The 16,453-nt window shown below is 39.3% G+C and overlaps 3 protein-coding genes across 5 annotated transcripts; 1 reads left to right on the forward strand and 2 right to left on the reverse strand.

Moving 5' to 3' along the window:
* Window positions 1-105: 105 nt before the first annotated feature.
* On the forward strand, window positions 106-3,630 carry rcvrn2 (recoverin 2). The gene is made up of 4 exons (XM_004550723.2): window positions 106-212; window positions 307-848; window positions 2,715-2,826; window positions 3,215-3,630. The coding sequence occupies exons 2-4, from the start codon at window positions 468-470 to the stop codon at window positions 3,301-3,303; spliced, it is 582 nt and encodes a 193-aa protein (XP_004550780.1). The 5' UTR covers window positions 106-212; window positions 307-467; the 3' UTR covers window positions 3,304-3,630.
* si:ch211-149k23.9 (germ cell-specific gene 1-like protein) lies at window positions 2,902-11,544 on the reverse strand. 3 transcript variants are annotated; one of them, XM_004550722.4, is made up of 7 exons: window positions 11,474-11,544; window positions 9,160-9,854; window positions 5,900-6,082; window positions 5,721-5,768; window positions 5,460-5,612; window positions 5,208-5,319; window positions 2,902-5,107 (listed from the first exon to the last, which is right to left on the reverse strand). In XM_004550722.4, exons 2-7 carry the CDS (start codon window positions 9,353-9,355, stop codon window positions 4,735-4,737), a joined length of 1,065 nt encoding a protein of 354 aa, XP_004550779.1. In that variant the 5' UTR covers window positions 9,356-9,854; window positions 11,474-11,544; the 3' UTR covers window positions 2,902-4,734. The 3 variants fall into 3 exon arrangements, with proteins under 3 accessions (XP_004550779.1, XP_076746165.1, XP_076746166.1); XM_076890050.1 differs by lacking the exon at window positions 11,474-11,544 and adding an exon at window positions 11,236-11,454; XM_076890051.1 differs by lacking the exon at window positions 11,474-11,544 and adding an exon at window positions 11,236-11,454 and having other exon boundaries at window positions 9,160-10,498.
* Window positions 11,545-11,831: 287 nt separating this feature from the next.
* On the reverse strand, window positions 11,832-16,439 carry atg12 (ATG12 autophagy related 12 homolog (S. cerevisiae)). Its single transcript, XM_004550725.4, has 4 exons — window positions 16,304-16,439; window positions 14,050-14,186; window positions 13,881-13,943; window positions 11,832-12,039 (listed from the first exon to the last, which is right to left on the reverse strand). Exons 1-4 carry the CDS (start codon window positions 16,395-16,397, stop codon window positions 11,980-11,982), a joined length of 354 nt encoding a protein of 117 aa, XP_004550782.1. The 5' UTR covers window positions 16,398-16,439; the 3' UTR covers window positions 11,832-11,979.
* Between the last annotated feature and the right edge of the window lie 14 nt (window positions 16,440-16,453).

Genomic DNA, 16,453 nt, shown 5'->3' on the forward strand with positions numbered 1-16,453 from the left:
CTTTCTGGACTTTTCAAACAGACAATAGATAAAATTAGGATCTGGGGTTGCAATTTGGTCAAATGCTCATCCACCTTAAATCCCGCATTAACAGACTTAACCTAGTCAACTCGTGTAGGATGTGCTTTCCCCGCCCGCCTATATCTTTCACTGTCTTACTGTCGAGAGAGACACTCGGTTCCTCAGCCATCATCTGCTCACACAACACACTGGTAAGGTTTCTGCACATTTTGCACATTTTAACAAGCAAGTTGTTATTAATTTAAAGTTAAGTGAATTATATCACAATTCAAAATTATATTTCAGATTTCTGCTTGGTTTTTGACATCGAGAGAAGACATCAAGCCAGTAAGCAATAATAGTTTGGAAAAAGAAGAGTCATTTGACACCAGAGAAGAAAGCCTATCAAGTGGCATATCCCAGCCAAGCAGTTTAACACATTGCAAAGATATTAAAAAGAAACTACAATGGGAAATGCAACCAGTAGCGCGATATCAAAGGAGATCCTGGAGGACCTGAAGCTCACCACAAAATTTACTGAGCAAGAAATCTCCCAGTGGTACGAGAACTTTCAGAAGCAGTGTCCATCAGGACGCATCTCACCAGGGGAGTTTGAGGAAATCTATGCGCGCTTCTTCCCTGACAGTGATCCTAAGAGCTACGCAAGGCATGTGTTTCGCTCCTTTGACACCAACGATGACGGCACCTTAGACTTCAAGGAGTACATCATTGCACTACATATGACCTCCACTGGGAGGACAACCCGAAAACTGGAGTGGGCCTTCTCCCTGTTTGATGTAGACAAGAACGGATACATCACCAAGACAGAAGTGAAAGAAATATGCCAGGTGAGCGTGGTTCAGTTTATAAAAGCGACATTGATGAATGGATGAGTGGCTTTAATGGTTCTAGTGTGACAGCAAGCAGTTAATGTTAACTCATATCCCGTCAGAAAGAGATTCATTTTAAACATTGATCTTTTTTTCTTATTCTGGTTTTTATTAATCCCCAAGCCCCCAAAAACCTAAAGTGTTATTTTTCTTTCACTATAACAACTTTGTAAATCAGAAGTTCAAGCTATTCTCCCAGCCGTGGTTTCAGTGAGGAGGGAACGGAGATGTCCGATTAAATTTATTGGATTAACTGACATAAGGCAACATAACGCAAAACCTTACATTAATGCCTGTTATTGAATCTAATGTTTTTGCTTTTTTTCTATGTTTAACTGGTTTAACTCTGTAACATTAGGTCAACTAGCATTATTAATGGATTATTTTGTTAGGTTATCTCCTTATTTTGTCCACGTTCTGCAAAATCCATTAAAGCTGTGTTGCTGTTAACTAAGAATTTACTATTCTTCTCATGGTATGTAGGTCTCAGTCTTAATTGGCAGCCCTATTAGCCAGTCTATTTGAGCCTAAAACTCCTGATAATCTTGGCGATTACAGGTTTAGCCTGCAGACAATATAGGGAGCCCTACTCCTGAGCAGAGCTACTCTTAAGTTCCACTCCTAAACAAGAGTATACTCATCATCTCGATTCTAATCCACGGCTGTTTTACTTGTGAGACTGCCACTGTGGACTGAAGACTGTACTATAATAAATGTTATGAAACTTATGGAGGTTTTACACTTTTCTATATTCTCTCTTCAGACAAATGATATGGAATTGTAAGCGGTTTAGACAGATGAGCCAAGAATCCAGCTGGCATTGTAATGGGATTGAATTCCTGGCCAACTGGCTTGAGTCCATAAGCACCATGTTTACAGCACACTGCATAAAATAGCTGCATTTTAAAGCCCCGATAGCAGTTCAAAAACTTACTATAAGATGAGATTCTTTCCGGTCTGTAAAACACTGAGGTAGAGGTCGACAAATACAAATTTACTGTGTGGTAAAAGGATACACCGCCTCCATTTTCCAGAAAGTATTCTTATGTAATGTATAAATAATATGTTAAATTAGAAAACATAAGTGAAAAAGGTGGAAATGCCTCAAAACCAGCCCGCAAGTACACTGTTCTGACATGTTAGACAAATCCTTAAAGACTGCAAGTGTGATTTATTTTAAGGAAACCAGCTGCTTAATTTTATTTTTATGACTTCACAACCTTGATGTCTGTCAGCGTAGATCACAGTCTGAAGTCTAAACTGTACTGACCATAACATCAGAGCAGGGGCGAGATTGAGGGATAGTCCAGGGAAAAGAGATGACATCTTGGTGTTTGGCCTGTGGCCTGAGTCTTGGCACTAATCCATGTTAATCTAGGTGTCTTAAATGTGGGAGATGAGTGCTCCCTCTCTAAGTGGGACACAAACTTAAAGGCCTGAACCTAAAGTGCACACTCAGGAGGTTTACACTCAGTTAGTCATTCAGTCCACTGTCTGAGAGATGACAGGAGAGTTGCCCTATGAAATGCTGTAGCTTGTTTGAATATTTATGTATTTGTAATAAAAGGATTTTGCAATTTGTATAAATAGTCTATGTTTAAAAACTATAAAAAAAAATACTGGCCTCCATATTTTCACTACAATACCAGTAACTCCAAATATGCACAAGACATTAATAAATTAACTGAAGAAGGCTGTTAGCATCCTCAGTTTTACTAGTGCTTACATATTCTTTGGTCAGTATCCATCTGCTTTATGTACTGTGCTGGTGATGAGAAAAATCATGCAGCATTACTTTCCATCTTATACCCAACCCCCTCTCAGGCCTTGTTTAAGCTGATCCCCAAAGAGGACCTCAGCAAACTACCAGATGATGAGAACACACCCGAGAAGAGAGCCACCAAGCTGTGGGGCTGCTTTGAAAAGAAAGACAATGGTAGGACGTGTAGTGGTAGTGCTTCTGCTCAGAGGGAGATAATATCAATGGAAGCCTCTGCTACCTTTCTTTAGCTGATGTTCCAGCATCCTGTGGGGGAGATTACATTTTACAATCAGCTGTTTGGCTTAACAGTAATACAAGTATTAATCCACCTGGGGGCAAGTCTCCACTTACAGGATCACTTGTGTCACGCAAGCTTTATTACAAATCATTGGCCCAAAAACATCTTAAGTTATACATCACATGCTACTGTGTACCAAGCACACGAGATAAGAACATGTTGTTTAGATAACAATAATCCATCCTCGTGTTATCTCACTTTCCTGGCTTGTTTTGTACTTATACGTTTCTCGTCTTAACTCCTTATTTTTTCCTCCCTTCACAGATCGACTGGCTGAAGGAGAGTTCATTACAGGAGTGATCGAAAATGAGAACGCAATGCGTCTGATCCATTACGAACCAATAAAACATTAAATCCCTTCTCATTCCTACGTTTCTCCTCTTGGATCCCTATTCAGTTTTTATTAAACTATTTTTCTTTTTTTAAAAACCCACTTTTCCCTCTTCTTTCTCTCTCCGTATCAGATGTTTTCTCCGTCCTCTTCCTTAAATTCTCGGCCCCTCTGTAAATAAGCATTCCTACAGTTTCTGTACATTTGTGTGTTACACATACTTATACACATTAAGTATCATACTTAATTATTAGCTTGTTATGCTTTTCTTGTTTTTTAGAAATTTGAAATGTCCTCCAGTATTGTAATTTACTCACTTGTACAAAAAAATTAAAGATTTTATCATTCATCTGGGCTTTGGAAATCTATTTATCTTATCTCTCCTGGAAAACAATTAAATCTCCTTTGACCTAGAAACATACTGCATATTAAAATGCTGGTAGTTGATAAAATTTTCACTTTAGGTTTTACTTTTTCAGTTGTATTAATCCCTGACAGTAAATCCAGGATTACCTCAAATGTATAACCTACAAAAATTAAAGGTAAATTTAACTACTTGTTTTTGACTTTTGTAAAAAAACAAAACAAAAAAACCTCAGTACTTATACAGTTTTATCTCAAACATAGTATATGACAGGAGCTAAATGCAGTTTTTTAGAGCGTTGTTTTCCTGAAACTGGTGTCTCGGTGTTGCAGATATTAGTGTGTGCAGGCAATTCTTTCCAACTTTCATCCTGACCCCCCCACATGCTGCTCCCCTCTTGCTTCACTCTCCTCCCTCTATTCCTCCTCCCTTCCATCCAACTCGGGATTACTGGTTTACACATAATCTTCTGTTCAACATCAGAGAGCAGACTTTTCAAAATCTCTGTAATCTTTCCATCTCTATGGGTTTGTCTGTGCATCTCCAGAGAGGCTGTGCTTGTGGTAGCTTCTGCTATACATGAATTGCATTAAAAAATTTTGTCTCTCAAAAGTTTCTGACCAAAGAAGTTTAAAAAAGGAAACATATTTATGAGCAGCATGTTTCTCTATAGAACGTGCTGTTCTTTCAGGAATAAACGCATCGTCCTCTGAAACGAACTGATCGCTAAGATGATGCTTTTCAAGTTAATATATAAACAATAGAATAGAGGAAGCATTTCTTTCCATTTGCAAACAAAGTCATACATTTCTTTCCTACTATGAGGCACTGAGAAATACCCAGAAAAATGCAGGCTTGCATGTGAACGAGATACATACACAGATACATACGTTGTAGGCTTAGCGTTTTGATATGTGTGGATTTCTTTGGACCTTGAGCCCAATCAGTACATCCCATGTTCACAGAGAGTCAAAGTGGACGACGAGAAAGAAAGGATGTGTCTGCTTACATTGACCTTCTCCACCTTAGTTAAAGTGTCTTTCCTTTTCAGATTTTCAGCCCTTTCAGTTGATACGTGTTACTGATTCGCTAACAAGGTGAATCAACTCGGTCCATGGCTTCCCCCATCTCATCCATCTCTCTCTCACAGTCCTCACACCCCTCAGGGCCACAGCCTCCTACTAAAACCAAAGTTGGTACATCCCCATTTCCCACTCCGACTACGCTGCCATTTGGAGCCCACGCCACATCAATCATCCCATCTGGACATTGCAATAGGCCACTGACAGAGTAGAGCCCTCCCCCTGGGACCACCTCGTCATAGGATGGAGCGTGAGTGGTGGCTCTGGCTTCCTCTAAACGTAGTCTCTGTCTGCGGCGAAGCTCGATGATGGTCTTTGTGTATGAGTTGAGCGTGACGACAGCAGCTCCCATGCAGCAGCTGAAGGACACCCAGGCGAGACTAGGAGCAGGGAATTTAACATAGTTAGGAGATGAGAAATATCAAGCTTGTAGTGAAACATTAAGTCCCGACGAAAGCTTAAATCATATCTGGCACCTACGCAAATGACCAGCCGTAGTCCCAGGATTGAGGCCTCCAGTCCTTGGGGCCCACAATTACTGTCATCTGAAACACTGTGGTGAACATCATATGTGCCACCATCCCAAGAAGACCTACACAGGAGGTGAAACAGACAAACTTAATCCAACATAAACCGGAAAGATCAGAGGAACATGCAATAAAATAGATATATCTGAATATGCACACGCGGGTTACAAAATAATGTAAAAGTGAGCATTAGACTGAGTCTGACCTGATAACACAGTGCAGATAGCTGCATAGGCATTGATTTTTAGTGAGTGCATCTCTTTATGGGAACACAAGACTTCCAGCCACATGAGTAAGAACCCCATTCCCAGCAGACCGATGTATGTAAACTCAGAAACAACTGACAGCCAGAGCACACCTGCAACATGTCAACAACAGTGTGAGCACACTGTCACAAGCTAACTTTTAATCAAATGGCAACATGGCAATATTAAGGCAGGAGACTGTTAAGCAGTTCACATCTCACCTTGAGTTTCTCCTGGAGTTAAGTCTATAAAGCTGCGACACTTCTCCCCTGCCAACAAAACGTCATGATTTAAGGATAAAGTTTTGTAGTTGAAAGTGAAAAACATCAACTTTGATTAACAATCCAAGTTGAAACCAAACGGCAACCAAAAAAATGAACTGCCCAGGTGTGCCTCTTACCATCACTGTGTTTTTCACAGCTTTCCCAGAAGCCCGTGTGGAAGTATCTAAAAGCAAACTTGTCTTCGCCCGTCTCCCATATGTAGTGGACAGCGTTGGCCAGCTGCCTTTGTCTGATCTTAGCCAGCTCCTCTCTCCTGGCTGGAGATAGCGTGCGGTTGTATGGGTTCTGAGTGGGACTCTCTGAGAGGGTGACAGTGGAAAAAAGCAAATTTAAGGTTCGGTTCTGCACCTGCTCATTCTTAATGTGGTCAGAGTATAATCCAGCCTTCACTAGGGGTACGTTCTGTCTCCATGTAGTTTCTCACCATATGATGCAAACATTTAACAAATTCAGGAAATGTTGTTGGTGAGGCGTGAGTATTAACAGCGGATCCACTGACTGTCAAACACACAATGCAAGAAAAGGCAGTGAGAACATATAAATGACGAGGGAGTTAGACAGCAGAATAGCGGGTATCAAATTGAGGGGTAAGCATGTAAAAGTATGTGTCGTTAAAAAGAGAATGGTTAGGGGTAAACACAAAAGTCCTGCAAGTCTGCTAATTATACCAGTGCCTCAAAATCAGCAAGCCTCTGTGTACATGCAGTCTTGTCAGTGTTCACTATGATGTGCCAAACACGTCCTGAGGTTTAGAAGCATAAGGGAGAGTTAAATGGACGCACTGCACATAGTAAAAATGAAATATTTCTGTGTGAGTTCACAAAGCACGTGTAGTGTCAAAGATGATTGTTATATGCAATAAGAGCTGTCAACAACGAAACCTTTAGAAATAACCTCACACCCCACAGATTAATACTAAGCCATAACTGAGTACACTGTGGAACAAAGGTATTGGGGGGAAAGGAGATTAAAAGCAAGGACAATTGCTTTCTAACAGTTCAGTGTCAGAAAGCCTCATCCACTTTATTGTGTAAGCCGATCCAGCACCGCAAACAATCTCAGTGTGCCTGAGGAGCAGATTTGAATTCTCTAGATACTGTTTAACTTAGGATAGAAGCATAGCCTCAAAAAGCACCTAGGCATGAAGGTTCAATCTTAAACTTTAAAAACGTGGTTTCACATAACAGTGTTACCTAAGACTCCACCTGTTGAGCTTTTTTCCTTTCAGCAGAGCTTTCTTTTCAGCAAACTTCCCCCAGATGGAGTTTACTTCAGATGAAGCAGATGGAGTTTGCTTCAAGCAGAGCTGCCTCCATCTGCTTTACATGAAGCGTTCCTGAACACCGAGAACCAGAGAGAAGCTCCAGAAAAAATTAAAATTATTTTGACAAATCTGTCTAATCAAATCAAATCTTATCTATTGTCTATAAATGATAGAAATCCCTAATTAAATCCTATTTTATTGTATTGCGTTGGCGATTATACAACCTACTGCAATAAAACGCAATGAAAGACAGCATGTTTGCTTTTGAAGGTGTATCATAAGGCTGTGGCTATGATTGGCTGTACCTTTCTACTTACAGTTAAGACTTTCAAATCATCCCAGGCTCTTCAAGTGGCTAAATGCCAAGATAATATCACAACTGTTTACACAAGAATGAATCCAAGAATTTTTGCTGTTACAAGCAAATTGTGACATGTCTGTGAACGTGATGCAGCAGACTCTGGATTAGTCACCAGTGTATTTTCCCAACTTCTGTGCAGCACAGAAGTCGACTCCGATTTGATTGTTTGCTTTTTCTTTTAGTCCAAGTCAAAACCTGATGTTCTTAAATACTCCTGAACACTACTATGAAGCATAAGCCTTTCCACATGGTTCCACATTTCATGGAATGTCTAAAGGTCAAAGGACGATGCACTTTGACACTGAATTTCTGCTGACGCCCTAAAGATTTAGTGATGCTATTTCAAAACTATACTATAAAATATGATGACTCACAGATCATAAAAGCATAAGTCTTAATAAACAGGTACACGATAAAAGGTTAAAGGTTACCAAAAAGCAATGCGATGAAAAAAATATTTGTCCCGTACTGATTTCTTTTTTCTTTTCTTTTTTTTTTTGCATTTTGGTCACACTTACATGTTTCATCGAACAAATAATAACATTAGACTAAGATAACCTGAGCAAATAAAAATGGATACAGTTTTTAATTGATGATTTAATTTATTAAAGGGAAAAAGTTATCCAAACCTACCTGCCCTTATGTGGAAAAAGTAATTGTGCCCTAAATCAAATAACTAGTTGTGTAACCCTTGGCAACGAAAACTGCAATCATCATTTGCCACGATTGAATTTTGAACTTTGACTAGGCCACTTCAAAACTTTTATTTTGTTTTGGGGTTTTTGGAGCCATTACTGATATGTTTTATTGTCCTGCTGCATAAGCAAAAATTCAAACTGATGGCCGGACATTCTCCTTTAGGACTTTCTAATAAAGAGCAGAATTTATTGTCCCATCAGTTACACCAAACCGTCCAGGTCCTGAAGCAGCAAAGCAATCCCAGACCATCACACTACCACCACCACGTCTGACTGTTGGTGTGATGTTCTATTTATGAAATGCTGTGTTAGTTTTACTCCACATGTAACAGGATTCAAACCTTCAAAAAAGTCCCAGCATTGTCTCATTAGTTCACATCATATTATCCCTAAGGTCTCGGGGCTCATCTAAAGTTTTTCTTTGCCGAATGAGAGATGAGCCCTTGTGTTTTTTTGGTCAGCAGGAGGTTTTCTCCGTGGAACTTGGAACTAACACTGACCTTAACTGAGAGACGTGAGGCCTGCAGTTCTTTAGATGTCGTTCTAGGTTCTTTTGTGACCTCTACAATGAGTCGCTGATGTGCTCTTGGAGTAATTTTAGTAAGCTGGCCACTCCTGGGAAGCTTCACCACTGTTCCAAGTGTTCTCCATTTGTGGATAATGATCTCACTGTAGTTCACTGGCACTCCAAAGCCTTAGAAATTGCTTTGTAACCCTTTCTAGACTGATAGATGTCAATGTGTTGGCTTTTGAGATCTTTTAGCCTTCTTCACTTTATTGACAGGAGCTATTTAAATGATCTCTTGATTCAGGTTTTGATAGCTTTTAACAAGTGAAATTAGCATCTGAAAACGGCATTGTGTTTACTCTGGTTATCTTTGTATAATATATAAAAGTTTGTCTGATCTGAGATATTTAAGTTTAACAAATATCCAAACAACTAAGAAATCGGGAAGGGAGTAAACTCCTTTTGACGATGACACTGTAAGTGTATGTACAATACATTAACAGTAAATAAATACAGAACTCCTTTGGATATGTTGAGTTTCCTACCTGTGGTGTAAGGCTCACTGTTGTTTTGACCACAGTTCTTCATTTTGACAGGCGACAGGCAGAGGGGCTTGACCACCTTGTGAGTGCCCTCACACCAGTAGGAGGTGCAGAGAGCCAGGATAGAGAGGGCCAGAGCCAAAGAGGTCAAGGTGAGGGAGAGCAGGGAGCGAGAGCGACGGGACATGCGTTCCAGCATGGCCACGCGGGAGAAGATGGAGGTACGGGTGGGGTCAGATATAGAGAGAGGAAGGTCAAAGTAAGACAAACAGGGGACAGAACGGGACAAGGCACACGCGAATAGCAGGACAGAAGGTATGAAAACAGCCACAGATGGAGCTGAGAGGGTGGGACAGATGCTTTGTGGGGGTTTTAAGAGGTTATGGGCGGCCAGGTTTAAAAAGAAAACAAATAAAAACGTGATGTAACAGTAAAGAAAGAAGATAAGAAAACAGATGGGGAACGATATTGTAAAGTCAGTGGGATTAATAGAAAGGAAGATAAAGAAAGAGAGAGAGCAGGGAGCACGACAAGATGCTCTGATTTTGATACACGTGGGAAAGAGGGACAGAAGGAACAAAAAAATGAACAAGAGGAGATTTAGGTGGATGATTTGGGCACAGTGGGAGAGAACCGAGGGATTCCAGGATATTACTCTTTGTTGCCCTGACTTCTTCAGTATGAGGAGCGATTGATTCCTGCGGGAACAGATACAGACATGCGTCCTCTGAAATCAACACTCGAAGCCCTTTTTTCCTGTATTAGATCAATTCAACTGTATCAAAAAAGCATCTACAAATACTAGAATTTATTAATAAAACTTGTATGTCTAAAGAGGACATCAAAATAGATTCCTGAACTTATTATTTTGCAAAAAAAGTTAAATGAAATTGAGAGCAAGTGAGCATAAAAAAGAAAACAGAGGGTAAAAGGAAATTGCCCATATAATGAAATCTAGCTTTACACTGTCAATCACTGCCTGAAGTCACATAAGTCCTCCAGCTGTTTAAAGGGGGGTTGTGAAAGGCTGAGTAATGTGTACTTTCCTGTGACCCCGGCTAACATCTCTGTGCTTCCTGATTAACGCACTCAAGCCCGAGCCTGCCACTCATTATAAACTGTGGGCCTTAAGTGGAAGGCACGATGCAGGGGAGCAAAACACTAGATTACTTTTTTGATGAAATTATAGATAAGCCAGAGATCTAAATGAAATTTTACACGTAATCCCTGGAAATCTGCTTTAATCTGTTTTTGTTAGGTGTGTTTTAGTGTGAAGTACACTTTGACCATGTCTGCTGCCAATCTTTCTCTCATGCAATGTCCCCCTGTCAGCTCACAGCCCCTGAAACATAACACAGATTAAATCAGGTGAATGTAGCACATCACTCATCCCTTAGCATGGTTTCTGTCATCTGTACTGCTGGAAATAAAACTCCATCAGTATGATAATACGCTTAATGACCATTGGAGTGTTACTGAGGCAGTTAAAGCCAATGCTCAGCAGAGATAAGGCTTTCCTAAATACTTGCATTGCGTTTATTCTCAGATGTACATTATGTCCTTTCAGAACTGCACATCTTTTAAGCACTGTTTGTTTAGATTACCGCTCAGTGCGTCACACCATCACAGAGATGCCAGTTTAATTCATTCAGCACTGAAACAATTACCCCACAAAGCACCTTGATAATCTGTGTGAAAGTCTACCTCTGCATATTACTGATGGTTTAACAGCAGCCAGTGACCAAGTATTGATATTTATAAGATTATGTTTGAAATGGTTACTCTTAGCATGAACCTTACCATGTCGACTGCTGCTAAGACAATAAATATTTTCAGCCTTTACACGTCAGTAACTAGCTGATGCATCATTTTCCAGCTTGCTCAATTTTTGCAGACGTCCATCCAAAATAGCTCGTTCAGTTTTCGTTCACAAATGACAGATTTAATTGAACACTCAGTGTAATAACGACGTTTTTTTGCTATGTGTAAATATTAAAGAAATTATGTTTTTGCGATTGCTGATGAAGAATCCACAAATGACTTCAGAACAAATTATTTTTAAATAAGTAAAATACCTACCAGACTTTGTTCTCGCCCTCTGTAGTCTTTCATGTCCATCATAAAACATATTTCACTGCCTTGCAGTGAACTTACATTGTGGTTTTTCTCTGCCTTCTTGATAAGCCCTTAATCAAAAAGCTCGTTCATAACTTTAGTTCAGCTGCTCCATCTTGAATACCCTCTCTGTTGCTACTCTCTTCATCTTTTCTCTGTGCATCAGCTTTCCTTCTCCAGTGTGAGCATCAGTGGCCCTTACCTCTCCGGCTGCAAGCCCCGTGTAATCCTCCTCCGATGGAGATGCGAACCAATGGAGTGACTGCATGTCTGTCTCCAAGCCACTCTACTCCCTTTACTGTCTTTCTTGGTAATTTATGACACAAACCCACCCTGAATCATGTAATCCCTCTAAGTCCATCTGTTACTATAGTGCCCCCTCTCTTCCCGTGTCTGTCCCTTTTCAGCGGTGGCCTTCACTAACCCTCCCTAAACTTTAAGCAGCAGTTTAAGTTCCACTGCATTACAGCTCTATTTTATTATTTTTATTAACATTATAGTACCTTATGTACATTTCCCCAGATTAGCAACAGAACAAAAAACAAGAACAGTGTCAAGACTTTTATGATATACACAATAATTTATTTACAGTGTATTTACAAAAAAACCTGTAAGACAGCAAACAGCAAAGGGGAAAGACAACACTATGTTGTCGTGTTTAGAAGTTAAGGATGGGGATAGGAGGGAAAATGTAGTTGTAGAAAGCAGCTAACCCCAGGCTTGAGATTTACAATAATGTAGAATCAGCTTGCCATCACTTCCAAAACACTGAAAGACAAAAAGACGGGAATACAAACGTTGAAGTTAAACTGTCAAACACAGGAGTGAGCTGTCAACAAAGTCTAAAATCAGTGTTAACTGCTGTTGTGACATCAGAAAGGACCTTTTAACTAGATATTGATCTAGCAGTGAGAGCAGAGAGGTGATCAGCCAACCACTGATCTAGACTTTGACGTTTTTACTGTTACTTGTTAAGACATTTACCAGTGCTCAAGGATTTAAGATTATGTCACAGAAGGCTTGTCTCTTATTGCACCCTCTGCTGGTAGAAGCTCTGCATGACCTGTCCAGTCACACAGGCTGAACCTGCAGAAACAGTTAGGTCTAGAAGTTTCATACGTTTTTGGACATTGACCGTTTTCTCCCCTCTGTTAATTTTGCATCTATACTCCACCACAGTGGATTTTAAATCAAGAAAACAAGATGTGATTGAAGTGCAGATGTCCAGCATTAGTTTAAGGGGTTCAACAGAAGTTTTCATTAACTGCCTAGGAACCACAATGATTTTTATACAAAGACTTCCAGAGTAATCACCAGGTGAAGCAGGTTCCCTTGTTATTTAACAACAAATTAAGTAGATAAAAGATCTGGAGTTATTTCCAAGTGTTGAACATGCATTTGGCAGCTTTAACTGGAACTCTCGATAAGATGTCCAAACAGTAGTTTCATGCAAGTAAAGGAACCTTCATTAGGCTGGAAAAACAAAGTAATGCCATCAGAGAGACAGCAAAAAATTTTAGGAGTGGTTAAGTTAACAATCTGGCTCATTCTTAAAAAGGGAGGAATCTGGTCAGGCAACACCAAATGGCCTGAAAAAACACAGACAACAACTCAAGTGGATAAAGCAGTAGCATTGTTCAGGTCCACAAGCAAGAGACCGTTTCATGAATAGAAATATAGAGGCTTTACAATAACATGTAAACCCCTCAAGAACAAGAAGGTCTGATTAGATTCATTTGTATCAGAACAATGGGAAGAGAAAAGTATGGAGAAGGAAAGAACAGCTCACGAAGCATATGACATTATCTGGTGGAGGAAATGCCAGTGGAAGCTGGGCACTGGTGTTTACTGATGATGTCACTGCTGGTAGAAGGAGCAGGACAAATTGTGAAGTGTGCAGGGTTACACTCTCTGCTCAGAGTCAGCTAAATGCTTCAAAACTGTGCAGACAGCACTTCACAGTCCAAATGGATAATGACCCAAAACGTACTGCAAAAGCGACTCAAGAAATTAGATATACTTCAATAGCCATGTCAGTGGCCTCATGTCAACCTGATAGAGCAGATTTTCAGTTATTGGTTGTGGAGAGAACCACAATGAAGCAGCAACTGGCTGCAGTAAAGGTCAAAACGCTTAAGAGAGGAAACGCAGCATTTAGTGAGGTCTCTGGGTTCTAGAGCTCAGGCAGTCTCTGACTACAAAGGATTTTCTTTCAATTACTAAAAACAATACTTATATTTAAAATGATGTTCATTTGTCCAATTAATTTTGCGCCTCTGACAATGGATTCTGTATTAAAAAAACAACAAAAACAAAAAGAAAAAAACTCTTGAGTTAAAGCTGAAAGTCTGCACTTTAGTCACATTTTGATGGTTTGAGTTAAAAATTAATTGAGCTGATGTACAGAGGCAAAAAGAAGTGTCCAAAGAAGTTTGGACCCAGTTAAATACTTGCCTAACACTAGTGCTACTGATGTAATATTTCAGTGAAGACCAACTCGGTCTGTAACTCCAGACTGTGCGCTATTAAATTAATAAAACAACAGGGAACATAATGTTGTTGATAAACTGTATGTCTGTGTGTGCTGCCCCATTTAAAACTACACTCACATCAAAGAGGACCCCTACTTCTTGATCCGGTGAGGGGGCAAAAGACTGGTTAACATAGATGAACTGAGAAAAGAAAAAAAAGATTTAGTTTTCATAATTGGTTTTTAAATCATGTCCATTATAAGACTTCAAAAATTAACAAGCTGGTAGAAAAAAATGTCATGCTTACTAGTTGTTCATTGGCATCAAGCTTGAGGAAGCGAGATATGAATTGTGAAAGAGACTGTACTGTTCTCCCCCTGTCCACTGCCCACTTCTTTGTTTTCATTATAGGAGTGTCTCCCACTGCCTTCAACAGCACATCGACTATAAAAATGAAGAAAACAAAACTGAAAGTTATTCAACATTGTTGCAATGCCGACTGGCACAGGCAAATCTCAACTTGAATTTACAGTGGAATTTCTGGGAAGGTGCAGTCACTGATGCATAGACACTACATTATACCATGGTGGAAAAACAAAAACACTGTAAAGGCAAACCCTCATCCCAAGTAAACATCTACCTATGCAACTAAGCCAGTGCTGCACAGAGTTCAAAAATGTTACTGTAATATTTTCCCCCAATAGTGTTTTGGTGAAATATCAAACACTCCCCTGTGGAAATTTTAATTTCATATTGCTCTAGGTGTTGTTATTTTTTGTGATGTGTTTAATGTGGAATGTGCATAATAACCGCCTTTAACTTCTTGTCTTCATGTGCTTTCACATCAGCTTTTCTGAAGGGCAGAACCCCCCCCCCCCCCCCCCCCCCCAAAAAAAAACCCAAACAGTGCCTAAGCTTAAACATAACCTCTAATAGTAATATAAACAACATTCAACACCCAGATCTAATTCAATTACTAAAATCTAGTTATAAGTTACTATGACCTCATTCATTTGTTTCATTAAATTTTAGGCAGGGTATTGCAAAATTGAAATTAGATGTCTGGCTACATACAGACTAAGCTGTCTCTTTACCTCATTTTAATTTAAATTTCTGTTGTGGTATTTGTGCAAATTAGTCCTGCAAAACTACGCAGGTTAAGTGAGCTATTATCTTTACTTTTCTTATTTTCTTTACTCTTGAATGTTTCCAGTGCAGTAGGTCTCAAAAATGAAAAATATGCATATATTTAACGTTATTTCCGTAGTTATAATTGATATAACATCTGCAAACTCCTAATTTTGTTCATTAGACTGTCTACTCATATTTCTGGTAAATCCAGCAGGAAGGTTGAAGGAAAGTAGCATTTTCTTCCCTTTTGTGACTAAGAAGTTCATGTTAAAAAGTATTATAGTCATTTTATTTTGCATTAGCTATATATCATTCAAAAATAGTTGCTGTTTGTCTCTTATTACCTATTATTATTACTTTCATTAGTATGTTCTTAGTATGGAACTTTGAACTGCTTGAATTGTTTTTTGTAGAACAAGGAAATATTCAGATCTTTTTAGATCAGTCCCAAACTACAGATATTGACTGACTTTTATGGCAAGAGAGGCCAGTGAAAACATCTGGCTTATCTTTTATAGTTTTTCGATGTTCAAACATCGCCTAAGTGAGTATCCTGGGAGTGGATTGATGGACAATTTATTAAAACAAATATATCTTTAAAAGTATTTGATTTATGAAGCTAATATTTTAACAGCAGTGGTTTGTATATATATGAAAACTTTGGAGCTTAACATTTTTAGGCAAATGGAGACAGTTGAGCAGCAAATGTAAAAAAAAATTATGAATTGAGATGGAATGTTCTATTTTTAGTGGTATGTTCAAAGTAATCGCACATCGGGAGCCAACAGAAAAAGTTATGTTTTTAGAGGTCATATTATAAAGTGATATCAATCTTTCAAAGCCTTTTAATTTCCCCTTTGTGTAGATCAGAAGATCAGTAGTAGCTGTTGTTATTCCTTTTGCAGTCCAGGATTCGACTCTATAAACTATTTTATTAGGTTTAAACTCACAGTCGTAGGCACACCATGCAAGTTTTATATATTCTAGTTTATGTTCTCTTCTTAACATATCCCAGATTTTCAGCTCCATGGATTTTGTGACATTTTAAGAGATTTGAGCCAAGTGTAGCTCCTTAAGATCCTTGTTGCATTTGCACGCAGAATATGTTGCTATTGAGACGACTGGTTAGTATATTTGATCAAATATGGCAAAACAGAGACTTTCTGTGAACTATGTAACATATAAGAATACAAAATACATGTAATGTTTATTAGCATTAGCTTCAGCTGTTCCCCAAACCGGCAGTACCACTTGCTAGAAAACGACGCGCTTATTGGCTGAAGAGAGAACATGCTTCCACCCTAGTGGCCGACTTTCACTGTCAATCATATTGTACGTCACACATCCGGATGTGTTTTCTTTAGCATTAGCAAGTCATCAGAAACACAATTGTTTTCCCGTAACTGAGAAGTTATTTTCCGCTCTCTTACTTTTCTTCTTCTCGTCATTTGTCGTCGAGTCGTCTGACGGCGGCTGTGTTTCTTCTTTCTGCGTCTCTGTTGGGGACTCTGCAGTGTCAGACATCTTTGGTTCACCACTCCGGGTTACTTTATGGTTTCCAACCACCTCAACATTTGCTC

This window comes from Maylandia zebra, linkage group LG11, assembly GCF_041146795.1.
Source record: "Maylandia zebra isolate NMK-2024a linkage group LG11, Mzebra_GT3a, whole genome shotgun sequence".
NCBI lineage: Eukaryota > Metazoa > Chordata > Actinopteri > Cichliformes > Cichlidae > Maylandia > Maylandia zebra.

What these genes read in the sequence shown, in the direction of transcription:
- rcvrn2 (XM_004550723.2), top strand. Translation starts at nt 468, where the DNA reads ATGGGAAATGCAACCAGTAGCGCGATATCAAAGGAGATCCTGGAGGAC. An exon ending in AAGTGAAAGAAATATGCCAG is followed by an intron (nt 849 to 2,714) that starts GTGAGCGTGGTT and finishes ACCCCCTCTCAG; the next exon opens with GCCTTGTTTAAGCTGATCCC. An exon ending in CTTTGAAAAGAAAGACAATG is followed by an intron (nt 2,827 to 3,214) that starts GTAGGACGTGTA and finishes CTCCCTTCACAG; the next exon opens with ATCGACTGGCTGAAGGAGAG.
- si:ch211-149k23.9 (XM_004550722.4), bottom strand. Translation starts at nt 9,355, where the DNA reads ATGCTGGAACGCATGTCCCGTCGCTCTCGCTCCCTGCTCTCCCTCACC. An exon ending in CAGTGAGCCTTACACCACAG is followed by an intron (nt 6,083 to 9,159) that starts GTAGGAAACTCA and finishes TCACCCTCTCAG; the next exon opens with AGAGTCCCACTCAGAACCCA. An exon ending in AACTCCAGGAGAAACTCAAG is followed by an intron (nt 5,613 to 5,720) that starts GTGAGATGTGAA and finishes GACATGTTGCAG; the next exon opens with GTGTGCTCTGGCTGTCAGTT.
- atg12 (XM_004550725.4), bottom strand. Translation starts at nt 16,397, where the DNA reads ATGTCTGACACTGCAGAGTCCCCAACAGAGACGCAGAAAGAAGAAACA. An exon ending in AAATGACGAGAAGAAGAAAA is followed by an intron (nt 14,187 to 16,303) that starts GTAAGAGAGCGG and finishes TCATTTTTATAG; the next exon opens with TCGATGTGCTGTTGAAGGCA. An exon ending in AAGTAGGGGTCCTCTTTGAT is followed by an intron (nt 12,040 to 13,880) that starts GTGAGTGTAGTT and finishes TTTGTCTTTCAG; the next exon opens with TGTTTTGGAAGTGATGGCAA.